The sequence below is a fragment of the Salmo salar genome, chromosome ssa14 (genome assembly GCF_905237065.1).
Source record: "Salmo salar chromosome ssa14, Ssal_v3.1, whole genome shotgun sequence".
NCBI lineage: Eukaryota > Metazoa > Chordata > Actinopteri > Salmoniformes > Salmonidae > Salmo > Salmo salar.
Genome location: NC_059455.1, coordinates 2,168,352 through 2,192,365, shown reverse-complemented (window position 1 = coordinate 2,192,365; position 24,014 = coordinate 2,168,352). Strand labels below are relative to the sequence as shown.

The window sequence follows — 24,014 nt, the reverse complement described above, 5'->3', positions numbered from 1 at the left end:
GTTTTGCTTTGTCATTATGGGGTATTGTGTGTAGATTGATGAGGCGGGGGAAAAAAACAATTTAATACATTTTAGAATAAGGCTGTAACGTAACAAAATGTGGAAAAAGTCAAGGGGTCTGAATACTTTCCGAAGGCACTGTAAGCATGATCATCTCTTAATGATCCTGACTAAACAGCTATTTTGAGTCAGTTAGGAATTTACTACATTGTAGAGAGACTGAATGTATTATAAGCCTTACTAAAATACATTATTCTACATCATACGAATATGCATAAACATTCCATATCAAGGAATGATAAATCATGGAAGAATCGGTCCATGTTAATTATAGTCCTGTGGCTTAGTTGGTACGAGCGTGGCACTAACAACGCCAAGGTTGTGGGTTCAATCCCAGCAGGGATCACATACACATACCAATGTATGCACTACTGTAAATTGCTTTGGGTAAAAGCATCTGTTAGGTGGCGTTTATATTCTACAGTATATGTATAATTATTTTAGACAGATTGAAGTGTTATTCTCTAGAGATGGGCTCGGTTATTTGAATATCCAAACAGATGTTATTATTCGATCATTTGTATTCATAAAAAAAAAAATTATAGGCCTATTTTAACAATGAAAAGGCCTTGTAAAATGTTTTTACTTTTCCCATTGAAAAACGATATTCCAAGTGTAAATGCTGGGAAAGTAAACACAAAAAAAGTGAGCAAAAAAACATTTTTTTTAGATACAATTGCGAGGACAAAAAAGCATTTTCCTCCATCACACAGCAAGTGCGCAGGTTAAAAACATACGTTAAACACACGTATTTCTACTATCCGGATATCCAAATACATTGTATTGTAACCCAATAGTACCTTGTAAGAATTAAGGATAAGTCACCATGTACAAGTTTTATTATTCTCATTGCAGTTTTAAATAAGTCAAAGATAAATATATATCCTTTGAGCTGTAGCGTATAGTAATACTGTGACAGTAAGTCCATATGTATTGACTTATGTTTTCAGTAAAACAACAACATCCGTACATCAAACCAACACAATTATGCAAATGCAATAACGCTCTATTTTTGGTGTACACCATAAAGCTCCTATGGTTGTGCACAAGCTAAAATAAATATAAACAACCTTGTATATTAATAAAATGTTTCCTTTTCAAATAGATGAGATGAGGAACAGTCCCACGTAGTCCCTCTCAAACAGTGATTTCGCTGGTGATTACAACAAACTGCTTCCTCCAGCTTCCGTGACATTGTTGGAAGGAAGACAAATGTTCAATATGTGCCTATCATGGAAAATAATATTTCAGGCACATGCAATGTTCAACAGCATAAATGCGATGCATTAGCTAAATATGCTTAATGCTGAAAAAAGTATGAATATGAGGAGCTGCAAGGTGCATTTGTCTACTTGCATAGAGTAATTACAACATGGGTAACAGCTAATGCATTCCAATGTAATTCTAAGACAATAGCTGTAAATCGTACCACTGCTAAAAAGTGACCAAAACAGTATACTTGATGCATGAAGCTGTCTTAAAGTGATACACCCCCTGTTATTGTATTCTAATGATAAAACTGAGTAAATCTGCATGTGTGTTACAATATTATTTGAATAGTGAAATTATTTCAAATGCTCATCCCTATAATACTCCCTATTAAGGAATGCTAAAGGACGGAAAGCCATCATTCACTCTCATTCCCTGTAATGTCTCTCCAGTGTGTGTGTGTGTGTGTGTGTGTGTGTGTGGCTCCCACCTTGTCAGGTTAGCTCAGTCTATATTCCCCGCTGTTCTGTTAAGCCTCTCTCTTGTTCAACTGACTGCTGTACGAGATGGCTATACACAGGTGGGAAAAAGCCCCTAGGGCAGAGGAAACGTTCACACAGAGAAGACTTTACACACACATACTGTATGTGCGCTCAGACACGTGTTACATATGCACATTCTCCTATATTTTTCCCATGACGCATATGTCACACTCTCCTCCTTTTCCCATGGGGCATCTGCACGATCGACCGGGAGCTAGGAGGGTGGCTTATTGCAAAGTCAATCTCCTCACTCGCTTTTCTGCTGCTTTCCCGTGCAGCTGGAAGATAGGGACATTTTTTAGCATATTTCTAACACCATGCAGCTGCAGATGGGTCCGAGGCAACTGGGATCAGCACATGTAACGCAAACTCGACTCTGTCTGATTATGAGTCTAAGATGGGGGATGGGGGTCAGGAGTGTTGGCGTGGGGGACTCATTTGTTATGTTTTCTTTCTCACTTCATCACTTCAACATGTACTGTACACACAAGGAATACAGATGTTCCTACTGGAGCATGTGCACAGTGCACACACACCTTTTCTCTGTACACATGATGCCGGGACACTAGTCACCACACACACACACACACACACACACACACACACACACACACAGGGAGGTAAAAAAACAGCCCTGGATTTTGACGCAGACAGGCCCACCAAAACCGGGACGCGGATACTCCACCGCCCCCCCCCTCTCCGACGCACGCACGTACACACACCAGCCCCTAATACCACCACCTAGCTGCATCAAAGCTATTGTACAAAAAAAAAGTACTATTTTCAGAGTGCTACAAAACATACACACAAACTCTTTACACTGTTATAAGAGTTCTACAGAATACATACTGAATTGTCATGATTGAACAACATTCCATCTGAAGCCTAAAACAAAACAGAGAAGGTATAATAGCTAGAATGCTCACTGAGACAGAACACTGTCTGGCTGCTTCTCAGGGAGGGCTGGCTGGCTTTAAAGAGGCAGTGCAGTTAAAAACATGTTTTCCCAGTTTTTCAGATGTTTCCACACTATGAGGTCGAAATAACACTCTGAAATCGTGTAAATTATGACAGTCATTTTTGTGTAAAAATAAAAAGGCCTGACATTTTTGTGTAAAAACACGTGTAATTTCAGCCTGTTCGTGTGGGATGTAATTTTGGCCCGCCGCATAACGTCACCCGGCAATCTGATTATAATAAATTAATTAACATTCATAGTTTATTTACATATTCCCTTCTAGTTTTAGTGCTGGTCCCGCCCAAAAGCAAGAGAGATTGTGCAGCATGGCTGCCTTTGCACTGCATTCCCTCCAAACAATCACTTTGTCTGATTTGGCTTCGATTTAATTTTCATAATCAACCGTCAGAGAAGTTGAGTCGAACCTCCTGCACAGCACACTTTGCATCGGACTACATTGCAAATCAGCCTAGGTACACGTGGATTTCCCAGCAGTTCCATCAAGCATCGCATTGATTTTCAAATCGGCAGCAGCATCAACCATTCATGAAGTAAGTGTCTAGATATTTATTTTTCTCTTTTAAGTAAAGGACATGCTATTCATGGGTAGCATCATTCATCACAATATTGTTTTGAATGTTGTCTTGAGGACTGATGCCCAAATGAACGTTCTAGTAGCTACTCAATGGAATTCTCTGAGCCTCCATGTGCTGATGAAGATTTTGTCTGAAGTGCATTATAGTGACTTGGAAAGAATATGACATTTATAAAAGTCCCAAATCATTAGTAGGAAAACCTTTTGTCATCAATGTGATGGAGTGTAAATTTAGCTTGCCACAAGATACCGACCCTACCGTTACGCTTGTTTACACTGAGCTGCACTGGAGTCGGAACGCAATTATGGTTGCGTTAAGACACCGTGGAGCCGGTGTGAAAATGGGTCGTAAAACGTACCTTTGCAGCAATGGGATATGCCACTGTACTCCAAATTGTACCTTTATCCATACTGCTCCATCGAGAAGACTGGCTGCTGTGGCTACTGGTAGCTAGCATGAGGACGAAATGGGCAGTTTTCTAGGAAAACTAGCAGTATTTCAATCTTCTCGATGGAGCAGTGTAGATAAAGGTAAAAGTTGGAGTACAGTTGCATATCCCATGCCTGCATTGCGGTACGCTTTCCAACCCATATCTCGCACCGACTCCACGGTGTCTTTATGTAACCATGATTGTGTTGTAACCCCAGTGCAGCTCGGTGTAAACAAGCGTAACGGTAGGGTAGGTGTCTTTTGGCAAAACTTTAGCTAGTTACTTAGGATTGAAGGTAGCGAACATTGGCATTGCTAGCTAGCTATTTTTTATGAACTTTTCTATCTATGGCAAGTGTCGTCTCTCTAAAGTAAATTTGGTTACATGATAATTATGGCAAAGTTATTTCCTACTAATTACTTGCCTACATTAGCTATGTCATCATATTTCCAGGCCACTATAGTGTCACTTCAGATAATGTTAGCTAGATTGATAGCTACCAGTCTGTGAGCTAACTAATGGTAGCTAGCCTGTTGACTATTGTTCAAGCTGCAGTCAGTCAGTCACCCAACGGACCAAGGTAGCCTACTTGATTTAGCTTGTGTCTTGTTATTTTTTTATGTTCGTGTTTTCTTTGACAGTATGTCATTAGGTATTGAAGCTAAAACTAACTTGCTTGTAATTGGATTTGTAGCTACTAGCCTGCCAGCCAGAAGAGAGAGGGTAGCTATTATTATTATTTGCGAGCACAATCTCTCATTAGGTGTATGTTTATCTGTGATATGATTCCAAAAAAATAGTTGAATGAATATATAACCCTTATGATAGATCATATGACTTATGTAAGCTCAGGCTAGAGGTATAGCTGATCAGACTTTGCTACAGGCATACAGTACCAGTCAAAAGATTGGACACCTACTCATTCAAAGGTTTTTCTTTATTTTGACTATTTTCAAACTTTTGACTGGTACTGTACATTATTATATTATTTCAGTTATGGACTGTCAAGATATTAAATTATGCTAGGTTTTCGCAGATGTGATAGTGAAAACCTTTGGATTGTACAATTTTACTTTTGTCACCTTTCCAACAGGTTGATAACTTGTAACTACACAATTCCCTTCCATTCATCCCCGTTCTAATGTGCTAAAGGGTCATCGCTGAGGAAGGCCTGCAGGATGAGGAGGACCATGAGATCATGGACATCATGAATGAAAATGCCTTTGATGAGGAGCTACTTGGTGAAGACTAGAGAGCTCCAGAGTTCCTCTGTGGAGATGGGAGAACCTTCCAGAAGGACAACCATATCTGGTTGTCTCCCATCTCCACAGAGGAACTCTGGAGCTCTGTCAGAGTGACCATCGGGTTCTTGGTCGCCTCCCTGACCAAGGCCCTTCTCCCCCGATTGCTCAGTTTGGCCGGGTGGATAGCTCTAGGAAGAGTCTTGGTGGTTCCAAACTTCTTCCATTTAAGAATGATGGAGGTCACTGTGTTCTTGGGGACCTTCAATGCACAGATCTTTTTTGGTACCCTTCCGCAGATCTGTACCTCGACACAATCCTGTCTCGGAGCTCTACAGACAATTCCTTCGACTTCATGGCATGGTTTTTGCTCTGACTTGCACTGTCAACTGCGGGACCTTATATAGACAGGTGTGTGCATTTCCAAATCATGTCCAATCAATTTAATTTACCACAGGTGGACTCCAATCAAGTTGTAGAAACATTTCAAGGATGATCACTGGAAACAGGATACACCTGAGCTCAATTTTGAGTCTCATAGCAAAGGGTCTGAATACTTATGTAAATAAGATTTTTTTTATTTTTAATACATTTGCAAACATTTCTACAAACCAGTTTTTTCTTTGTCATTATGGGGTATTGTGCATAGATTGCAGAGAAAAAAAATATTTTATCAATTTTAGAATAAGGCTGTAACAAAATGTGGAAAACATCAAGGGGTCTCAATACTTTCCAAAGGCACTGTGGAGCACTTTGGTAGTTTCCAATAAAGAAAACTGAATTGCAGTATATCTGTTTATTATGTTATGTAAATAACTGAGAAGATAATTCATAAAGAAGGACAACAACCTTTCATTGCAGTCTGGTTTCTTTATTTACTTTCAACAACAAATTCAAGTGTTTACTCATTAGAATATTTTTATAAGTTATAATCTCCAGTATCATCACAGTCTATTTCACAAAATGATGAAATAGACTTTGTGATGATACTGAAGAGTATACCATGGGCCATTGCGTCTGAGGCCTTACACAGCAAGTGATATCATGTATACTTAGTATTGCTTACAGTGTTTGGCCTCAGACGCAGAGGCCTATAGTCTGCCCTGTATATAATCATGGTATTCTGCAATGCAGAGACAGCAGATAGGGTATAGGCCAGGATGGTCCACCATGCAAACAGGCTGTTCTGGTCCTGCATCCTCTGGTGACCTATTGAAAACAGTACAACAATGATATAACAAATTAAGAAGCCTTGTGTATGCCTTTTGTTTTGATGACAAGACAAAGTAGCCTACACCTACTTTGGCTCCCGAGTGGCGCAGCGGTCTAAGGCACTGCATATCAGTGCTAGAGGTGTCATTACAGACCCTGATTCGATACCAGGCTGTATCACAACCGGCCGTGATTGGCCCAGCGTCGTCCGGGTTTGGCCAAGGTAGGCCGTTATTCTAAATAAGAATTTGTTCTTAACTGAGTTCCTTGGTTAAATAAAGGTTAAATAAATACATTAAACCTGTGGAAGTTCCTCACTTTAAGGCCCAACTCCAGCTCCAACTGACAGATAGAATACCATGTGCCTTTGTTGTTTGTTTTGAAGGGGTAAGCGAGTGGCTGGAAAAACACCTCTGAGGCCTAGAATAATAAAATAAATTACAAATGAATTATAAAGGCCCAATATTTTGTTAAAATACAAACAACACAGAAGCAGCCCTGTCATTTGATCAAATGAATGAATAATATTAATAATAAATAATAATAGGAGACGGTACAGGTGCATCAAACCTGGGACCAAGAGACTGAAAAACAGGCCATCTCCAGGCCATCAGACAGTTAAATAGTCACCACTAGCCGGCTGCCGCCCAATATCCTGCTATTTAGTCACTGTTACTAGCAGGCTACAACAGGGTACTCAAACCTGCACCTAGAGACTGCTGCCCTACGTACATAGTCATTGAACACGGGTCAATTTAATAATGTTTACATACTTTTTTACCCACTTCATGAACTCAACAAAAAAAGAAACGTCCTCTCATTGTCAACTGCGTTTATTTTCAGCAAACTTAACATGTAAATATTTGTATGGACATAAGATTCAACAACAGACATAAACTGAACAAGTTCCACAGACATGTGACTAACAGAAATTGAGTAATGTGTCCCTGAACAAAGGGGGGGGGGTCAAAATCAAAAGTAACAGTCAGTATCTGGTGTGGCCACCAGCTGCATTAAGTACTGCAGTGCATCTCCTCCTCATGGGCTGCACCAGATTTGCCAGTTCTTGCTGTGAGATGTTACCCCACTCTTCCACCAAGGCACCTACAAGTTCCCAGACATTTCTGGGGGGAATGGCCCTAGCCCTCACCCTCCGATCCAACAGGTCCCAGACGTGCTCAATGGGATTGAGATCAGGGCTCTTCGCTGGCCTTGGCAGAACACTGACATTCCTGTCTTGCAGGAAATCACACACAGAACGAGCAGTATGGCTGGTGGCATTGTCATGCTGAAGGGTCATGTCAGGATGAGCCTGCAGGAAGGGTACCACATGAGGGAGGAGGATGTCTTCCCTGTAACGCACAGCATTGAGATTGCCTGCAATGACAACAAGCTCAGTCCGATGATGCTGTGACACAACGCCCCAGACCATGACGGACCCTCCAAATCAATCCCGCTCCAGAGTACAGGCCTCTGTGTAACGCTCATTCGTTCGACGATAAATGCGAATCCGACCATCACACCTGGGGAAACAAAACCGCGACTCGTCAGTGAAGAGCACTTTTTGCCAGTCCTGTCTGGTCCAGCGACGGTGGGTTTGTGCCTATAGACGATGTTGTTGCCGGTGATGTCTAGAGGGCCTGCCTTACAACAGGCCTACAAGCCCTCAGTCCAGCCTTTCTCAGCCTATTGCGGACAGTCTGAGCACTGATGGAGGGATTGTGCGTTCCTGGTGTAACTTGGGCAGTTGTTGTTGCCATTCTGTATCAGTCCGCCGGTGTAATGTTCGGACGTACCGAACCTGTGCAGGTGTTGTTACACGTGGTTTGCCGCTTTGAGCTGTCCATCCTGTCTCCCTGTAGCGCTGTCTTAGGCGTCTCACAGTACGGACATTGCAATTTATTGCCCTGGCCACGTCTACAGTCCTCATGCCTCCTTGCAGCATGACTAAGGCACGTTCACGCAGATGAGCAGGGACCCTGGGCATCTTTATTTTGGTGTTTTTCAGAGTCAGTAGAAAGGCCTGTTTATTGTCGTCAGTTTTCATAACGGACCTTAATTGCCGACCGTCTGTAAGCTGTTTGTCTCTTAACGACCGTTCCACAGGTGCATGTTCATTATTTGTTTATGGTTCATTGAACAAGCATGGGAAACAGTGTTTAAACCCTTTACAATGAAGATCTGAAGTTATTTGGATTTTTACGAATTACCTTTGAAAAGGGACGTTTATTTTTTTGCTGAGTTTATCTATATACTTTATTCTAGTCAATGTTCATCCTATATAATTACTGCTCTACACAACTTTTCTATTCATAAACTGTCCATGATGTCTATTCACACCATCATAAACATTTGCTCTTTCCATGACATAGACTGACCAGGTGAAAGCTATGACCCCTTATTGATGACACCTGTTAAATCCACTTCAATCCATGTAGATGAAGGGGAAGAGACAAGTTAAAGAAGGCTTTTAAGTCTTGAGACAAATGAGACATGGATTGTGTATGTGTGCCATTGAGGGTGAATGGGCAAGACTATAGATTTAAGTGCCTTTAAACAGGGTATGGTAGTAGGTGCCAGGCGCACCGCTTTGAGTGTGTCAAGAACTAGAACGCTGCTGGGTTTTTCATGCTCAACAGTTCCCCCTGTATATCAAGAATGGTCCACCATTCCATGGACATCCAGCCAACTTGACTGTGGGAAGCATTGGAGTTAACATGGGCCAGCATCCCTGTGGAACGCTTTCTATACCTTGTAGAGTCCATGCCCCGACGAATTGAGGCTGTTCTGCGGGCAAAAGGGGGTGCAACTCAAGTTACATACATATATATATACATTTATATTCCGGACTCTGACATTGGTCGTTCTAATATTTCTATATTTATTTTTATTTTGGGTATTTGCGTGTATTGTTAGGTATTGCTGTACTGTTGGAGCTAGGAACATAAGCATTTCGCTACACCCGCAATAACATCTGCTAAATATGTATACGTGACCAATAAGATTTGATTTTGAGGACACAAGCTCAAGTGCATAGTAAAAATATGATGAAAATATTTATCATATGATGTAGATCCCATTGAACAAAAGTTGAGGAATAGGGCTTGAAATGACTGATAAATGGATTAGCTGACAACGTCATGGAAACAATGTGTACGCTTCAATGGGGAAAAAGGCAGTGTGTTGTTGTGATTCTGGATGGCCAGATAGCAACTATGACAAGAAGCAGCCATGTGGGGAATCGCATGTGGCTCATTTCAGCTAGTTTTATCTTGTTCTTGATACTATGTCATGTTTTCAAATCAAATTGTATTGGTCACATTCACATGGTTAGCAGATGTTAATGCGAGTGTAGTGAAATGCTTGTGCTTCTAGTTCTGACTATGCAGTAATATCTAACAAGTAATCTAACAAATTCACAACAACTACCTTATACACACAAATGTAAAGGGATGAATAGAATATGTACATATAAATATATCGATGAGCAATGGCGTACGCCATAGGCAAGATGCAGTAGATGGTATAAAATACAGTATATACATATGAGATGAGTAATGTAGGATATGTAGACATTATTAAAGTGGCGTTATTTAAAGTGACTAGTGATACCTTTATTAAATCCATTTATTAAATCTATTAAAGTGGCCAGAGATTTGAGTCTGTATGTTGGCAGCAGCTACTCTGTTAGTGATGGCTGTTTAACAGTCTGATGGCCTTGAGATAGAAGCTATTTTTCAGTCTCTCTGTCCCAGCTTTGATGCACCTGTACTGACCTCGCCTTCTGGATGATAGCGGGGTGAAAAGGCAGTGGCTCGGGTGATTGTTGTCCTTGATGATCTTTTTGACCTTCCTGTGACATCTGGTGGTGTAGGTGTCCTGGAGGGCAGGTAGTTTGCCTCTGGTGATGCGTTGTGCAGACCTCACTACCCTCTGGAGAGCCTTGCGGTTGTGGGCGATGCAATTTCCGTACCAGGCGGTGATACAGCCTGACAGGATGCTCTCGATTGTGCATCTGTAAAAGTTTGAGTGTTTTAGATGACAAGCAACATTTCTTCAGCCTCCTGAGGTTGAAGAGGTGCTGTTGCGCCTTCTTCACCACGCTGTCTGTGTGCGTGGACCATTTCAGTTTGTCCGTGATGTGTACGCCAAGGAACTTTCCACCTTCTCCACTACTTTCCCGTCGATGTGGATGCGGGGGTGCGCCCTCTGCTGTTTCCTGAAGTCCATGATCATCTCCTTTGTTTTGTTGACATTGAGTGAGAGGTTATTTTCCTGACACCACACTCCGAGGGCCCTCACCTCCTCCCTGTAGGCCATCTCGTCGTTGTTGATAATCAGGCCTACCACTGTAGTGTCATCTGCAAACTTGATGATTGAGTTGGAAGCGTGCATGGCCACGCAGGCATGGGTGAACAGGAAGTACTTCTAAGGACCTGAAGCGAGGCGACCATCTCTGTCGGCGCCATGTTTTGACTGATGGCACATTTATGCTAATATGGTTAGCTAGCTAATTACTAACAACTGTAACGATGGCTCCCCATTGCCTACCGCTTTGGCTGCACAGACTTTGCTTGTGCTCACAATTCCGGCTGCGGCATCCCCCTCTGCATGGGCTATATGCACATTGACGTTAGCATTGGCACTGGCACTAGTAGCATCACTACATAATAAGTCGGTTAATTTCCTACATTTGGCTGCATCTGACCCAAGGGACTTTACTTTTTTGTCCCTTAACTTTTCAGCCACATCTTTGCGTTTTTACTGTTGCTTTTCGATGTTGATTTGGGATTTTGCGTAAGCTGACTTCTATTGATAGCTACATCAACGTCTCGTGGCTATATCACTGTCAGTGTGTATGTGAGGGAAGGGGGCTGGGCCAAGGACTGCAGCCGCTGCACAGAGGGAGGAATGGACCAATGGGCCAGGTCCGGTGGGAGAGATGGACCAGTGGGCCGGCCCGTGTCGCTCAACTTCTCAGCCCCCACTATAACTTGGACCATTGGGCCGGCCCAGTCAAACAGCCTGGGCCGGGAGATGCACATTTTCCTGGTGCTCCATATTGCCATTCCGCTACTGCACACACACATACCAGTGTCCTCCCTTTCGTCACCTCATCATGTAGACCAGACAGAAGGGTCACAGTGCAGTGACATTTTGCTCAATCTGAAATCCGCTCAGATCAGGCCACTCGCATGCTCTGTTATTGAAAAAGAAACGTGTTGGCAGAGCTCAAAGTTTAAGTCTGTTTCTTGTGAATGATGGCAAACTCGCCAGTCTGTCGGTGGTGGCGATGCAATAAACACCTGCCACCTGTCAATTACGTGTGATTGATGGAATGTGGAAATATGCTGGAGTGTACACTCTAACACCCTTCTACCATGAAATATACATATACCAAGACATTTATCCAGAAATGTAGGTAAAATTGAAATGAATATCATGATATAGATGTACGGTATGTATCCTTTATCATAAATTGTACATTGTATGTTATTAACACATAATATATATAGACTGTGATCAAGCCTGACCTTTCCCCCTGACACCTTTGATGTACCTCAGGTGACCTCTGGTTTCAAGTCCAAGACCATGGTGGCAGCGCTGCCCGCACCCTTCCTGGACCCACTCTTCTCCATTTCACTCATGGAGGACTGCGAGCTTCGCCAGTTGGTCCTTGAGATCCTGCTCAACATCATCGATCGCCACGACAACCGCGCCAAACTGCGGGGCATCAGGTAACAGCTGGTGTCAAAATGCCCACTGCTGGTGTCGGGTGTTCCGCAGGGGTGCATCCTCCCCCCGATAGCTTTTATTTGTTGTGTTTGAGGTTGTACGTTATCTTAAGTGTTGTAAGCTATTTGATTGTAGGCTGCTCTGGGTAAGAGCATCTACTAAGTTACCAGAATGTAATGCACAGTGCCTATTGCACAGTCTTCACATTATGCTGCCTTAAAATTGAATCTAAAAATATATATTTTTTTCCTACAGATCTAGACAACCTACTCTTTCAAAGTAAAAAAAAAATATATACAATGAAGATGTATTGATTGCGTATGTCTTAAGACCCCAGAGTTAAAACTTGGTGGAAACACCTTTGGCAGCCATTACAGCTGTGAATAATTTTGAATAAGATTCTACCAACCTTGCACAAATCGTAAAGCAACATAGATCAATTGTTTTGGTCAAAATTGCTCAAGCTCAGTAAAAGAAGTGGGTGATGTTGGCTTTCGCAGACTGGTCGAGCACCGGTATACACTACCAAGTGCGCTATTTTTCAGATGTTGCCCTACCGGAGTTACACAGTAATAGTGTCACTGCTATTAGCTTCAAGACATACTATGGAATGCCGTTTGGGTCTTTGCGTGTCAAAAAAGATACAGTAGCACTGTCAAAGCTGTACAAAAAAGTCTCCAAACACCGGCCACGAACGATGTATTTACAGTACCACGTTGGTAATAAAGCATCATTTGTTCGACCGCAACTTCTGAGCTAGCTTTAGCTTGGTACCTAGCTAGCACCAATACAATCAGCCTGAAAACAATGACCAGTAGAAACTGCAGTCATTTTCATTATTCTTAGAAATGATTTAGGAATCCTTGTGAGTAAGTATTAGCTAGGTTGCCACTTGTTGTTTGCCTAATGAAATTGAATTTCAGTTCATGAAAATAAATAGCTAGCCAGCTACATAACCCTGTTGCCCAAGGCTAACGTTATAAGCAGCCAGCTAGCGTCATCTGGCTAGTGAGACTCGACCGGACCGGGTTATGTGTTGTGAAGCGAGCCACAATAAGGATTAGGCAGAATAGTGGAATTTGTGGTTTGCCTTCAAAATAATAGTATGTAATTGACAGTGATGCAAATGAATACAAATAGTAGAATTATGGAATCCTTTTATTTTGAAGGCTAACCGCAAAGTCCACTATTGTGGCTAATCCTTATTGTGGCTAGCTTCACATAGATGGGTCCATCCACCATTAATCAAATAATAACTGTCTTATAAATCAGGGTTATTTTAGATGATGACACCTAGCTATATAGTTAGCTAGCTAACTATAGCTACTGTATCAGACTGTCGTCTTGATATGTTTTTGGGGAAGAAAACACATCCATTTGCATCCATGAGCTAGCTAGCTTTTATGACCAGCACTGTAGGTGCGCGAGACAACTTTACCAGCATCGTAGCATATGTATCGATGAATCGTTGTGACATGAAATACAAGTGATAGTGTAATCCATGTGTAATAACTACGTAAAAAAATTTATGAACGCATTAAATTATTATGTGACGTGCAGTCATATTCAGGTCCTGATTGGTCAACAAGCTTATTTGACAGGTCAAATAGTGTCATCTACTGGTCATTGTTTTATTTTTGACACGCAAGACCCAAACTGCGTTCCATAGCAAAGACCCAAACGGCGTTCCATAGAAATCCTGGTTGAGAATGAAACGACTGAACAAATGAACAACGAAACAGCACAGCAAGTACGTGACAGAAATAGGTTTTGATTATGTTTTACTGGTAATGGGGACATACGTAAATGCCAACAAAATAACTTTTTGGTGTGTGTGTGTGTGTGTGTGTGTGTGTGTGTGTGTGTAACCTTTATTTAACTAGGCAAGTCAGTTAAGAACAAATTATTTTTTACAATGACGGCCTACCCTGGCCAAACCCGGACAACGCTGGGCCAATTGTGCTATGGGACTCCCAATCACGGCCGGATGTGATAGAGCCTTGATTCGAACCAGGGACTGTAGTGATGCCTCTTCCACTGAAATGCCGAGCCTTGGACCGCTGCGTCCGTGTGTGTGTTAATTAACTATTTAACTGTACTAGAATGCTTAAAAGGCTGCTAAAATTTAAAATATTGTTTATCGGTATCGTTTTTTGGGGGGGCAAGAAAAATATCGGATATCGGTATTGGCCAAAAATGTCATATCAGTGCATCACTAATTATTTTCTTTCACCTTGAAAGTGTGTAGTTGGTTGTGAAAATCAGTAGGGGAAAAATCCAGTCCTTTTTAAGACTGTGCAAGGGGTGTGACTTTCACTAGCGACTAAATATATCTTTCATTTTTGAATCTCTCTTTTTTGTTAGGATCATTCCTAATGTGGCGGCCTTGAAGATAAAGAGGGAGAAGATATCGAAACAAGACGTTGGGTTCATGAAAAAGGTGAATAAAAAGTTATACTTAAAAAATGATACACTTCCAGTATTGCACATTATACTACCTGTGTGTGATGCATTATGATTGCGTAATGAAGTTCTGCATTTATAATGCTTGGTAGAATGAGCCGTTAGCTTGGGTGATAAAAAACCCTATCTTTTCATTCATAGACAGTGTTAAAAGGTAAAGCAGCACAATAGTATCTCTGATGATTGATTTTCACAGACAGCGTTACCATTAGTTTGTCTTCCAATAAATAACAAGCTGGGGCCAGTTGCAACGCTCCATTACAGCTCCCCATAGAAAACCACTATGGATCACAAATGGTTCTGCCACGGCTCTTTACTGCAACAAGCTCTCACAGTCTCACTGCAGCAGAATTAGACGTTCATCTACGTTCTCCAAACTTAACATGTCAAAGTGTTTTTGTTGCTGCTGGTGCTGTATCGTTCCATTTCTCCAAAAGTCCATTTTAGAAGTTAAGGGTTAAGTTTAGGCACTCATTCCAAATGGTTAAGGTAAGGGTTAAGGTTTGTGATAGGGTTAAAACATTAAGTTTAGGCACCTATTCCAAATGGTTAAGGTAAGGGTTAAGGTTTGTGATAGGGTTAAAACATTACGTTTAGGCACTTATTCCAAATGGTTAAGGTTTGTGATAGGGTTAAAACCCCAAATAAAAAAACAAGTGTCCATGACTGGAATCGAACGCGCAACCTTCTGATCCAGAGTCATTGGATTACAAAACCCAAGCCTACTTGATGGTAATAACTGTTGTCTCTAGTGGCTGTTTTTTAAGGCATTTCCAGATGTCCTCAGGACAATTTCGACATCAATCTTGAACAACCTGGCTGCTCTGTCCTCTGTTGGTGGCAGTTGTACCTTATTGCAGTGTAATAAACAGACACTATTCTACTTTACTTTGTTAGGTTTATTTGATGGGGACAATGCACATTAATCGCCCTTTCTGTCAATGTGCCAGATTTTGCCAACTGGCTAATTTTCAATACTCCACACCTCCCTGCCAATACCACATGTAGATAAGCAATCCTAACATCATAGAGCAATGTAGGCTTTTGTTCCAGCCCAGCACTTACATGCCTGATTCAGCTTATTGAGGTCCCAATGTCTAGCTGATTTTATGAGGCATGTGTTCGAAGAGTTTAGGTATTGCATCAGGGATGTAGTGGAGGGTAAGCGTACTGTAACGGTTTTGACTGGAGGTTGTTGTTTGTAGAGGTGCCAGGTAGGTTGTGCCTACCAGAGAAAATATAGATTTCTTCTTTTTGTTTGAGAGGGAATGAGTCCAGTCTAGTCCGTCAAGTCTACAGCAATACAAAGGACATCTGTAAAAGTCAGTATGGGAATACACTTTTCATCAACCCTTAAAACATTGTAAATAACTTCAAAGCAACTGTTCTTTTGCGTTGGTTGTATTACCAAAATAAATTGGTTTTTTTGTGTGTTTTTTTGCTAATCCTTAACAAGGAATCCAATCATTTTGGACCTCACTGTATATGAGGAAGGTAAGCTGAACATAGTTTAGAGACAATGTCATCCACACAGAGGCCATAGCTCAGGCTCCCCTAGCTGCGATATGCTCCACAACATTTAGCATTTACCCTCGACTCTTGCAAGTCCCCCATAAAGAAACCATTGCCACCGAATACATTGCAGCATTTAGCATTCATGCTATCGCTGCCGCTGTCAAGGCTAATTAATAGAGCTCAATCCGCCTTTGTCAGAGGAAGATAATAAGTAGCTAGAGAGCTATGTCGCCAGCTGGGTCGTGTTGATTAGGGCGCAAGGTAGCAACATGCAGCTAAATGTTTTTAAACAGAAAGTGAGTGTTAGGCTGTTCTTGTCTATTAATGTTCTGTATTATGTCATGTTTCATGTTTTGTGTGGACCCAAGGAAGTGTAGCTGCTGCTTTCACAACAGCTAATGGGGATCCTAATAAAATACCAAATAAGTACCTCACTTCTTCACCCAGTTTCAGACCGTTTTCGAACATTTCTTGCCTACTGAACACGACCCTGCTTAAGGCTATTAAGTGTCAGAGGCAGTCTTGTAGGTTGGTTATTTTTAGGTCATGGCTTCAAGTTATTTTCATGAGCCATCGAGTGTGTATTTGAATATCTGACTAAATGAATAAGGAACTACCCACCACCTTCTCTTTCGTTAAAGAGGGTGACACTGCTCGCTGACTCACAAACAAGTTTATTTTATCGATGCAGTCATCTTTGGTTGGTTACTTTAGGTATTTGCTCCAGTGATGTTGTCCACTTTACTAAAGCTTGTGATGTGTTGAGTGATTGCGCAAATGTGGGTTCTTCGGTCACAGTGCTGCATCCCCCTCTTTGCACCACAGTCCCATTTACCCATCTCTGGCCTTTTTGAACGTCCGGTGCTATATTTAGCTCTTTATTTTGCCTACAGACAAATAAAACTTTCCATTCAGAAAAATGGCAGCCTGACTGACAAGGCCTGGTTTCTGTCTCTACTGAATGAAATCAAAGGGAGAAAAACATTACAATTAAAAGTGCTTCTTTGTTTTGACAACCTGTAGCTCTTCATCTCCCAATCCAGTACATAGTGAACCGTCACAGTGAGGTAGCTTTGAGTTGCTCTGGAGGTCCAACTATCAGTGGAGAGAGCTAGAAAGGCTGTCTGTGTCAATTCCTTTTCAATTCCTCTCCGTGATGTTTCATTGAGTTTGGGAATTACTTTGCTGCTGAAATGTGTGCGGGAGGGGACATTGTAACGCGTAAAAAAAAAAATCATCATGTGACAAAATCCCGAGTCAGTAACCACCGAATAGGGCTGCAAATCTTTGGCTATGAATACGCCCACTGCTTTCATTATTTCTTCATGTTTCTGAATTTGTCGCAAATTGTTGTTGGAAGGCAGCAGCAAGAGATTGTGTTTTCGCTAACGAGTGTACTCTCCTTGCTTCAGCTCCACTTTCAAGGGATACGGCCGGGTGATGGCGGCGAGAAATGACACGTCATGTTAGAACTATTTCCACTCGAGTAGCCGACAGTGGCAAAGCAATGCTTGCAGACTGTACTTTGTTTGTTTATGGTCTTCTTACCCTCGTAATCGTATTGAACGCTGAATCCAAAATGTTCGCACACAGCGTATTTGAAAGACGTCGGTGCCTCTTCAGATTTGCTTCTCTCTGTCTCGCTAGCGCTCGCCATTGTCACGTTGGAGGTCAGAATATTTGTTTTTAGTTTCCCCTCGCTTCATGGGGCCCATTTAGGGAGGTTTCCTACTGAGATGTCATTGCAAATCGTCCATTAGTTGTTGAAGGGGAGGGGGTTGCGGTCACTACATTTTGAGACATTGCTGTGGAGTAGTTTGTCAGCCCTCAGGAGCCCCCTAACGGCCACAAGCTGCATGTCTGGTTCTGTGGATCTGAATGAACAGTCGTGGCCAAAAGTTTTGAGAACGACACTTATTAATTTCCACAAAGTCTGCTGCCTCAGTGTCTTTAGATATTTTTGTCAGATGTTATTATGGAATACTGAAGTATAATTACAAGCATTTCATAAGTGTGAAAGGCTTTTATTGACAATTACATGAAGTTGATGCAAAGAGTCAATATTTGCAGTGTTGACCCTTCTTTTTGAAGACATCTACAATCCGCCCTGGCATGCTGTCAATTAACTTCTGGGCCACATCCTGACTGATGGCAGCCCATTCTTGCATAATCAATGCTTGGAGTTTGTCAGAATTTGTGGGTTTTTGCTTGTCCACCCGCCTCTTGAGGATTGACCACAAGTTCTCAATGGGATTAAGGTCTGGGGAGTTTCCTGGCCATGGACCCAAAATATCGATGTTTTGTTCCCCGAGCCACTTAGTTATCACTTTTTCCTTAAAGCAAGGTGCTCCATCATGTTGGAAAAGGCATTGTTCGTCACCAAACTGTTCCTGGATGGTTGGGAGAAGTTGCTCTCGGAGGATGTGTTGGTACCATTCTTTATTCATGGCTGTGTTCTTAGGCAAAATTGTGAGAGAGCCCACTCCCTTGGCTGAGAAGCAACCCCACACATGAATGGTCCCAGGATGCTTTACTGTTGGCATAACACAGGACTGATGGTAGCGCTCACCTTGTCTTCTCCGGACAAGCTTTTTTCCGGATGCCCCAAACAATCGGAAAGGGGATTCATCAGAGAAAATGACTTTACCTCAGTCCTCAGCAGTCCAATCCATGTACCATTTGCAGAATATCAGTCTGTCCCTGATGTTTTTCCTGGAGAGAAGTGGCTTCTTTGCTGCCCTTCTTGACACCAGGCCATCCTCCAAAAGTCTTCACCTCACTGTACGTGCAGAAGCACTCACACCTGCCTGCTGCCATTCCTGAGCAAGCTCTGTCTCTTCCATGGACATGGATTTTTCTTTCTTTCTCTCTGTCTCGCTCTGTCGCTCTCTCACTCGCGCTCATGCTCTATCAGTCATCTAAAAACCTACTCTCTTTTATTGGTTTGTCAGATTTTTAAAATCTTTCTCTCTCTTGCTGTCTCAATGGTTCGAAATACTCAAATTCGTAGGAATTGTAATCACTTTTTTTTCTTTCAGATATTTAACACTAGAACGATCAAGATGGTCAATCTGACCATTTTCAATAACTTAATTTCAATAAATTCCTTGAACCCACCTGTCCCTGACTTTTCCTAAATACTTTATGTGTATGTTCCACTCCAGCAGTAATTTGGAGATATCATAAATGACAAAAACTTTCAGAGCATTTCTATCTCAAGCACCGTGACGGTCAAAATGACCATATGCATATTTAAAGGATTGTTCACTATATTACAACTAAATCTAAATGTATGTAAATTACACGTTATAGAAGGGTCCAGACACTTTTGGGGGGGGGGGGGGGATTTCACTTGGATTTGCGAAACCTACCACATCCGCAATAGACTTCCTTATTGCTTGTTCTACAGTAGGGGGGCTACGGAAAAACATGAACAATGGCTCCAAAAACACCAAAATACGTCCTTTTAAAAACTGAAAAAAATTCTGTATTTCTGAACTTTAATCACAACGTTATATTCCATTTTATGCGACTCGAGCGTTTTCCCCTACCAGTTGTGCTGTGCGGGCTGCACGGAGAAGCAGCACAGCTGGTAGGGGAAAATGCTTTTTGGTAAGCTCCATTCCCTTTGTCAATGCACACTGCGCTGGTTATTTAATTCTCAATTTGACAATTGATAATTTTGTGACCCATCAGACTATTGCCAATTTATATCTATTGTTATATGTGTGAAATTAGTTTCAATGTAGTTTAGGTGTTGTTTGGCCGGGCCATTAGCTGGCCAGGCAACTGTTGTCTTACACATAGAAATCTTTTGAAATGTACTTATCGTCTTATTTTAATATTTACACTTTGAGCTTCTGGATCAATTAATACATTTCTGACTGATTACAATTAAAATGGGGTGTCCTGGCCTTTAACATAATAAATAAGTTAATTTAGCAATTTATTATGGAATATTTATACAATGAATTTATCAACGGTCAGAATGACCGCCATGACCATTTCTAGTTATGAAATTCCGGTGCTTCGATTGTTCAATTCTGCGAAAAGCATTTTTGTACCGTGTTGCCAAAGAAAAAGTACTAAATCTGAAGATATTGAAGGGCTGGTAAATTACAGGTCCAAATTACAAGAATATGAAGTTATTTCTGTAAGTAGATTGTTTATTTAAAATAATTAGTCTCTCTCTCTCCATCCTTCTATCCACACACACATCCATCCATCTACCCAATCATTCTTCTCTCCTTCTATCCATCTACTCATTCATTCATCCATCCCTCCCTTCCTCTCCTCTCAGCATGGGCAGCAGTTGTACCGTCACATCTTCCTGGGCTGCAAGGAAGAGGACAACGGTCACAAGAACTTTGAGCTGCTCTTCACTACCCTGGCTGTGCTCACCATTGAGCTGGCCAATGAGGAGGTGGTGGTGGACCTCATCAGGCTGGCTCTTGCCCTGCAGGTAGGATGGAAGACAGCGATAGCGTGCTGTAACTTCAGAGATTTTTGGTGATTTGGGGCTGAATCCTAACGTGTGCAATTTCATATCCGTGATTGAGTTTTGGTTTGCAATTGTTGCCATGCAATGAGTATGTAGGTAATAGGTGTCCTGTGGCATCAGTCATTGTGTCACAGGACACATTTTAGTAAAGTCAATGTAATTTATTCATAATGACGGGAGGGAAAAAACTGTCAACAAAACATTGCCTAAGCAACGATACCTGCTTTTAGTTGTTTTTGTAGGAATTCATATTTACAACAAGAAAGGTAACGTTATAACGAGAAGATGTCGTTATTATGAGAAATAGCCTTTATTATGCTGAAATGTTAGCACAGGCTACTTGGCAAGCTTGGCTTGCCCTCATGCACAGGTTGACATTATGGCCAGTTTGCGTGAGTTGGTGAACTTTTATTTTCTCCTCGGTTTGAAGTATTGGGAGATAGTAGTGTCATTGAGCAATATACAGTTGAAGTCGGAAGTTTACACCCACTTAGGTTGGAGGAATTAAAACTTGTTTTACACCACTCCACTAATTTCTTGTTAACAAACTATAGTTTTGGCAAGTCAGTTAGGACATCTACTTTGTGCATGACACAAGTAATTTTTCCAACAATTGTTTACAGACAGATTATTTCACTTATAATTCACTATCACAACTTCAGTCGGTCAGAAGATTACATACACTAAGTTGACTGTGCCTTTAAACAGCTTGGAAAATTCCAGAAAATTATGTAATGGCTTTAGACCCTTCTGATTGGCTAATTGACATCAATTGGAGGTGTACCTGTGGATGTATTTCAAGGCCTACTTTCAAAAGAAATCAGCCAAGACCTCAGAAAAACAATTGCAGACCTCCACAAATCTGGTTCATCCTTGGGAGCAATTTCCAAACGCCTGAAGGTACCACGTTCATCTGTACAAACAATAGTACGCAAGTATAAACACTATGGGAGCATGCAGCCGTCATACCGCTCAGGATAGAGACGCGTTCTGTCTCCTAGAGATGAACGTACTTTGGTGCGAAAAGTGCAAATCAATCCCAGAACAACAGCAAAGGACCTTGTGAAGATGCTGGAGGAAACAGGTACAAAAGTATCTATATCCACAGTAAAACGAGTCCAATATCGACATAACCAGAAAGGCCGCTCAGCAAGGAAGAAGCCACTGCTCCAAAACCGCCATAAAAAAGCCAGACTACGGTTTGCAACTGCACATGGGGACAAAGATCATACTTTTTGGAGAAATGTCCTCTGGTCTGATGAAACAAAAATAGAACTGTTTGGTCATAATGACCATCATTATGTTTGGAGGAAAAAGGGGGAGGCTTGCAAGCCGAAGAACACCATCCCAACCGTGAAGCACGGGGGTGGCAGCATCATGTTGTGGGGGTGCTTTGCTGCAGGAGGGACTGGTGCACTTCACAAAATAAATGGCAGGAAAATGATGTGGATATATTGAAGCAACATCTCAAGGCATCAGTCAGGAAGTTAAAACTTGGTCGCAAATGGGTGTTCCAAATGGACAATGACCCCAAGCATACTTCCTAAGTTCTGGCTTAATGTCTTAAGGACCACAAAGTCAAGGTATTGGTGTGGCCATCACATAATCAATAATATTTCAACCGGACAATAGCTTCGTCAATATAAAAGAAAAACAAGAAAGGCGCGCTCTAGGTCACGCGCACCAAACAGGTCTGGAGACTTTCCAATATCCACTCACTCAGAGTGGTCTTACTCCATCATTTTTCAGAATACAAGCCTGAAACAATTTCTAAAGACTGTTAACATCTAGTGGAAGCCATAGGAAGTGCAATTTGAGTCCTCAGTCAATGGATACTGTATTGACATTCAATAGAAAACTACAAACATAAAAAAATCCCACTTCCTGGATGGATTTTTCTCAGGTTTTTGCCTGACATATCAGTTCTGTTATACTCACAGACATTTTTTAACAGTTTTGGAAACTTTAGAGTGTTTTCTATCCACATCTACCAATTATATGCATATCCTAGCTTCTGGGCCTGAGTAACAGGCAGTTTACTTTGGGCACGCTTTTCCTCCAGAGGTGAAAACTCTTATTTGCATTTAGCACTAACTTCAGATCCAATAGTGACGTCTGCAGTGCTTGAAAATCAGACTTCAAAATTCTAAGTCTGATTTTCGCATTTATTGTGAAACGGCTTGGCCAACCGATGGAGCGATGCAATACAACACTATATCATCTGCATACAAATGAATATACTGTTGTTTTTTTACAGCATTACCAATGTTATTTATATAGATTGTAAACAGTAGCGGGGCACTTTGGGGCACCCCTTTATGTAAATCAAGGAACTCTAATTTTACCCCATTTGCCTTGTTTTTTTCATAGAGAAAATTCTGAAACCATCGGCAAGCATCAGTACCCAACCCTATCGAGGACCGCTTATTCAACAGAATAACATGGTTTACAGCATCAACATCTTTTGACAAGTCTACGAACACGGCAACACGATTCTTTCTATAATCTAAGGCAGTGGTTCCCAAACTTTTTATAGTCCCGTACCCCTTCAAAACATTCAACCTCCAGCTGGGTACCCCCTCTAGCACCAGGGTCAGCGCACTCTCAAATGTTGTTTTTTGCCATCATTGTAAGCCTGCCACACACACACACTATACGATACATTTATTAAACATAAGTGTGAGTTTTGTCACAACCCGGCGTGTGGGAAGAGACAAAGAGCTCTTATAGGACCAGGGCACAAATAATAATAATCAATCATTTTACATATAAAACCTCACCACAGGTTAATGAGAAGGGTGTGCTTTAAAGGATGAACATAACTCTGCAATGTTGGGTTGTATTGGAGAGAGTCACAGTCTTAAATCATTTTACACACAGTCTGTGCCTGTATTTAGTTTTCATGCTATTTGGGGCCGAGAATCCACTCTCACATAGGTACGTGGTTGCAAAGGGCATCAGTGTCTTAACAGCGCGATTTGCCAAGGCAAGAAACTGCTGGCCTTCTAGGCAGAGTTCCAGTGGCTGTGTTCTTTTGCCCATCTTAATCTTTTCTTTTTATTGGCCAGTCTGAGATATGGCTTTTTCTTGGCAACTCTGCCTAGAAGGCCAGCATCCCGGAGTCGCCTCTTCACTGTTGACTTTGAGACTGGTGTTTTGCGGGTCCTATTTATTGAAGCTGCCAGTTGAGGACTTGAGGCGTCTGTTTCTCAAACTAGACACTCTAATGTACTTGTCCTCTTGCTCAGTTCTGGACTGGGGCCTCCCACTCCTTTTTCTATTCTGGTCAGAGCCAGTTTGCTCTGTTCCGTGAAGAGAGTCGTACAAAGCGTTGTTCGAGATCTTCAGTTTCTTGGCAATTTCTCGCCTTCATTTCTCAGAACAAGAATAGACTTATGAGTTTCAGAAGAAAGTTCTTTGTTTCTGGGGATTTTGAGTTTGTAATCAAACCCACAAATGCTGATGCTCCAGATACTCAACTAGTCTAAAGAAGGCCAGTTTTATTGCTACTTTAATCAGCACAACAGTTTTCAGCTGTGCTAACATAATTG

At 41.6% G+C, this 24,014-nt stretch overlaps 1 protein-coding gene across 4 annotated transcripts in view; it reads left to right on the top strand.

Moving 5' to 3' along the window:
• efr3a (EFR3 homolog A (S. cerevisiae)) overlaps positions 1–24,014 on the top strand; it is a 255,603-nt gene that overhangs the window by 194,642 nt on the left and 36,947 nt on the right. For all 4 annotated transcript variants that reach the window (XM_014139101.2, XM_014139102.2, XM_014139103.2 and 1 more), the window contains 3 exons: positions 11,814–11,986; positions 14,349–14,424; positions 20,263–20,424. In XM_014139101.2, coding sequence (XP_013994576.1) covers positions 11,814–11,986; positions 14,349–14,424; positions 20,263–20,424 — 411 coding nt within the window. The remainder of the gene's footprint in view (positions 1–11,813; positions 11,987–14,348; positions 14,425–20,262; positions 20,425–24,014) is intronic.